The 4,950-nt window shown below is 40.3% G+C and overlaps 1 protein-coding gene across 1 annotated transcript; it reads left to right on the top strand.

The window, feature by feature from the left end:
* Positions 1 to 1,598: 1,598 nt before the first annotated feature.
* Positions 1,599 to 3,943, top strand: tnfsf13b (TNF superfamily member 13b; the record flags this gene model as incomplete). The annotated part of the gene is made up of 6 exons (XM_083908400.1): positions 1,599 to 1,811; positions 1,913 to 2,021; positions 2,541 to 2,597; positions 2,717 to 2,841; positions 3,579 to 3,729; positions 3,831 to 3,943. 6 exons carry the CDS (start codon positions 1,599 to 1,601, stop codon positions 3,941 to 3,943), a joined length of 768 nt encoding a protein of 255 aa, XP_083764526.1.
* Between the last annotated feature and the right edge of the window lie 1,007 nt (positions 3,944 to 4,950).

Below are 4,950 nucleotides of genomic sequence, written 5' to 3'. Positions count from 1 at the left end.
GAGTCAGACGGTTTTTTTTGTATTGGTATGAAAGTCATAAGCTTATTTAAATCTATTTATTCTAAAGAAGAATATCCCACTTGCACATCCTGAATGTGTATTGTGCAGTCCGATTCCATCCATTATCTACTACTTTTATCCTCCACATGAGGGTTGTCGGGCTGCTGGCAGGGTTCACCGTGGACAGGTCGCCAGTCCATCGCAGGGCCAGTAACCAACGTTCTACCCAACTATTGGGAGAACATGCCATCTCCACACAGAAAGCAGGGACGTGACCAACAATCTTCTTGCTGTGAGGCAACAGTGCTACTCTTGTGCGCCACTGTGTGGCAGTCTGTTTTATAACCATGTGAATATACACATTTCATTTCACATGCTTTTCACATTTAATAGCCTCAATAGTGCCATTTCTTCATTCATTAAAAAAAAAAAAAGAAGGGAATTCTTGGTCTTATTTGGTGGCTGTCATAAAATAATCCTAAGAGTTCCAACACTGGCCAAGTGTATGGTTCTGGTTCAGTGTCCTGTTGTTGAAAAGAAATGGACAAAAATGGAATGTTTCGGCTGCAGGAATACGCTATGGCACGACCATATTTCTATGTCCACGCAACTGTGAATAGAGTGTAGTGAATGCTTTTGAAGTTGTTGGCATCATTTGAAATTTACAAGCTGCAATGTGAATATTTTGAGTCTTGGCAAATGTTTGTAGTGAACCTGAATAGTGTTTGTGTACATCTACCATGACCTGGCAGTAATTCCACCTTAAAGAAACATGATACCTGAGGATTTAGGCATCTGAATGACTCATCTTTATCTTTAGTACGAAGCAGTCAGTTTGAGTGATTCTTTTCCATTTTTCAGTCATTTCTTTTCTATTTCAAGAACAATGTTGACAACTTCTTTTGTATGCACACATTTTCACTTTCTATTTTCTGTACTGTAACATGCAATAAATTGATACATTAAAAGTGTTTGTCTTGTCTTTTGTTTTGTTTTTTTGGGGGGGGGGGTTACATTTTTTTTTATGTTAGAGCTTTGTTTACCCAGCTTAATGTCACTTGACTTCTTGTATTCTGAGAAATGTTTGCCAATAAGTTGCATGTCATTTTTTTTTTGCACTTCCTCAATTCTTTCACTGTTTGTTTGGACCTTCTAATTATTAACTTCAAATGATAAGTCTCTTTACTGCTGTAGTTGGAATCCCTTCCCCCTCTTAGCAGGCTTTCACTTGTTTTCATTTCCTGTGTCCACTTGATCGCAGTTGACTTTTTATTATGTGGAGAAGCCGAGATGCATTTTATCATTTAGAAGGTTACTGGTCAGACAGGAAGCAAAATGTGGTTAGCTGGAACACTGGAGGGGAAGCTTTTTTTTTTTTTATATATAAATACACTCAGTAAGTTCTGCGTAGTCATTCAGACTGAAGTGGAACCAGGCACAGGAGGGTAAAAGCAAGAGTCGGAGGAGCTTTTAGAACAGAATTAAGGCAAAGCTATAGAGGCTCTAGAGAAAGTTTGATAACAGACAAAGATCCATTATTCATTGATCAAGAACATCAGAGGCCAGTCATGCTGTTGAGAGACTAAATGATCCTTTCGATGGCAGGTGTGAAGTCCGGGGCTGGACAGAGGACACGTAAAGGGAGGCTGTCGTGGCCCGTTTTCCTGCTGACGCTAGCTGCCGTCACGTCGTCCTCTCTCTCAGCCTTGTCCCTGTACCAGCTGATGGCTCTCAGAGCTGAGGTAGAGGAACTCAAATCAGAGGTCCTTCGTAAGAGACAAGAGGGTCAAGAGGTCAAGCATGGAGCGCAGGTGGGCAGGCAGTTGTCCTCAGGGGCGTAGCAACGCAGCAACTCCACAAGATGCTATATTTGACCCGTGCTTTTTTGATTACTGTGTTGTGTTCATACAAGCCCGAGAATATAAGGAGAAGCGGCCAAGAGATCCTGCATCGACCTGAGACTCAGTGTGGTTCCTCCCACACAAGAAGGAAGAGAATGGTGGCTCCAACAGAGACACGAGGTAAGGCAACGTCACAAATAAAGAACAAAATATTGATGTGAAGTATGTTTATGTTTAAAGGTGCCATATGTAAGAATGTGGCCAAAAACGGTTACTATAAATTCATAATACAGAGTCTTTTAGGTTTCGTTTTCTGACGTAACTTGGCAGCTGAGACTCTACTGACTGCAATGATTGGTAGACGGCGCCACATGCCAATACATAAACATGATTTGCAGTCTGCAAAATATTTGTTTAATGCAAATATTTTGTCTGTACTGTTGTTGTTGGTGAGTTCAGTTTGTTATATGAACATTATTCCTGAGTCTCTGTGACATATTAGGAGGATTTAATGGCAGGTTGCTTTAGATTTATTACATAATGCACCTTTGCGTATGTGTCCAGTTTCATTTTAAATATTTAAGATTACTTAAGGTCTTCAGTCCATGTCGTCATCGCACATTTCCTGTTCCAGTGTCCATAATTTGTTTGAGACAGACCCTCTCTAAACCCTAAACTCATTGTCTTATGCTTCGTCAGTTCCTCAGCCTTTTCTACAGTTGTTGGCGGACAACGACAGGAGAACCTTCAAAAAAGGTACAGTGTACATTATAAACTCACAGTATAGTCATGTGCATGCAAGGTTGTTTTTTGTTCCATATTCAGTATCATTATATTCTTTTTATATTATTATTATGATTATTATTTTTGATCAGAATTTGACTTGGAGCCGCACACAGGTATCCCGTGGCTGACTGGACTGAGGAGGGGCTCTGCCCTGGAGGCAGACGGTGACAGCATCCTGGTGATAGAGGAGGGCTTCTTCTTTGTGTACAGTCAGGTAAGGGCTGAGGAGGGCTCTTTGTTGTCATTGTATCATTATACCACAAGGAGGTGCTGCTGCTCTGTCTGCCAATCACTAGGGTTCACGTTAGAGGGGTAAGTTTCCATTTTGTGCTAGAAAGTGTGTACTCCATCTACAGAGGTGCAGCTTCTGAACAGGCAAGGCAGGCAACTGCTTGGGGCCCCGAGCCGATAGGGGGGCCCCGACACTCGGAGCATGAGGGCTGTTTTTACTGAAATGTGCAGTAGCAAACCTCCCTAAAGGGGCCCCAACTCACTTTAACCTCTGTGAAGTTATCGTTCTGCAAGTTGGAAAATGAAGAGGATTATTAGCAGTGTAATGCATATCTGTTTTACTCAGTTTATATAGTTTTTAAAAGCTATTTACAGTATTTTATTGTTCTTTTCATTCATATTTTCACATACCTTTTAATTACAAGGTTTTTCCGTGGTATTTCATTCATTTTGAAAAAAATATATTTTGAGCTTGTACATTTTTCGTTGGTGTCAGATTATTTGTAACATAATGGTGATGAACACTGGTTGGAAGGGCCCCCTAGAAATGTTTGCTTAGGGCCCCTACAGACTCTAGAATTGCCTCTGTCCATCTAAGCATGGGTTTGTTATCAGGCCTTGAACAGAAAATGCTAATTATTCATGGATAATAAACAACATGGCATGCTATGATATACCACTTCCTGACAAAACTCACGGATTCAACCCGGGTTTACACAGGTCTATTACATGGACAAAGTTTTTGCAATGGGACACGTGGTGATCCGGAGGAAGAGGAACGTGGTGGGCGACGAGCCTCCGTATGTGATCCTGTTCCGCTGCGTCCAGAACATGAACATGGACTACCCTTACAACACCTGCTACACAGGGGGTGAGCTTTTGTTTCACAGCTGTTTGGGAAACACCAACAGCATCTTCTCAGTCAAACTCAAGCCATGTGTGTGTGTGTGTGTGTGTGTTTGTGTGTCTCAGGTATTGTGAAACTGGAGGTCGGTGACCACTTGGAGATCCTGATCCCCCGTCCCACAGCCAACGTGTCCCTGGATGGAGAAGCCACCTTTCTGGGTGCTGTCAAATTGGCTTAAAACGTGTCACCTCACTTTGAATGGGACGCTGTTGTCATGGAGAACAGGTGCCAAATGCAGGAGGAGAGAGAGAGGACGACAAGGAACAGTTCTGTGGCAGGATGTTGGATGGACAGACACAGGAAGTAGAATTTTCTGTACTCCTTGTGTGACTCCTTGCTTGTCCAGCCTAAACAGACATGGGAAGGGACAATGAGCATAGTCTTTGCAAACATATACATACACTTAAGATGCAGCTTATAGCTCTGTTTTTAAACACACAACAAGACAAACTATTGAAAAGTTATGGCAGAATAAAGTGCCTTTTATGCACTGATCAATTGTCTTATAATAGCAGCCATATAACCACACCACTAGAAAAAGTTTTTCTCAATGCTCATTGTTTCACACACATTATAATTATATTAATCTAAATATATGTATAGATATATAAATATATAACCTAAATGTTACTTGCTAGAGTTTAATTTTAGTTTAATGGAAACTTACAATCTTCTTATTCTTTAAAGTGGCAATATTGCTCAAGCGATGACATCATCTGGAGTGTGGGTGAGGGTTGTTGTTCCCGTACTGACCACTAGAGGTCCAAAAGCAGCAAAGAGACACGTCAAGTAAAGTAAAGACTGAGCAGGTCCAGCTAATAATAATAACAGTAGACTGATGGCACATTTGCATAATGATATACCTGACTGCTCATAAAATCGTCTGTTTTATCTGTTATTGATTTTTGGTGGAATCAAATGATAATGATAAATATTACATCTATTGATGTTTTATAAATGTCTGCGACATAAGCAGTTAATGAGTTAAAAAATAAATACAATTTAAAAACGAATCCATCCATGCTCCTAAACAGAAAAACCAGATTGGAATCAATTTGTCATCACAAAAATTAAAAATTGTAATTACTGTGTGATATTGAAGTCTCATTTTCCTAATATGTTTCACATAAATTATATATAATGTTAATGACACAAGTAACTCCTATATGGAAACACATAAATCAG

This window comes from Microchirus variegatus (assembly GCF_963457635.1).
Source record: "Microchirus variegatus genome assembly, chromosome: 22".
NCBI lineage: Eukaryota > Metazoa > Chordata > Actinopteri > Pleuronectiformes > Soleidae > Microchirus > Microchirus variegatus.
This window is presented reverse-complemented; position numbering and strand designations above follow the sequence as displayed.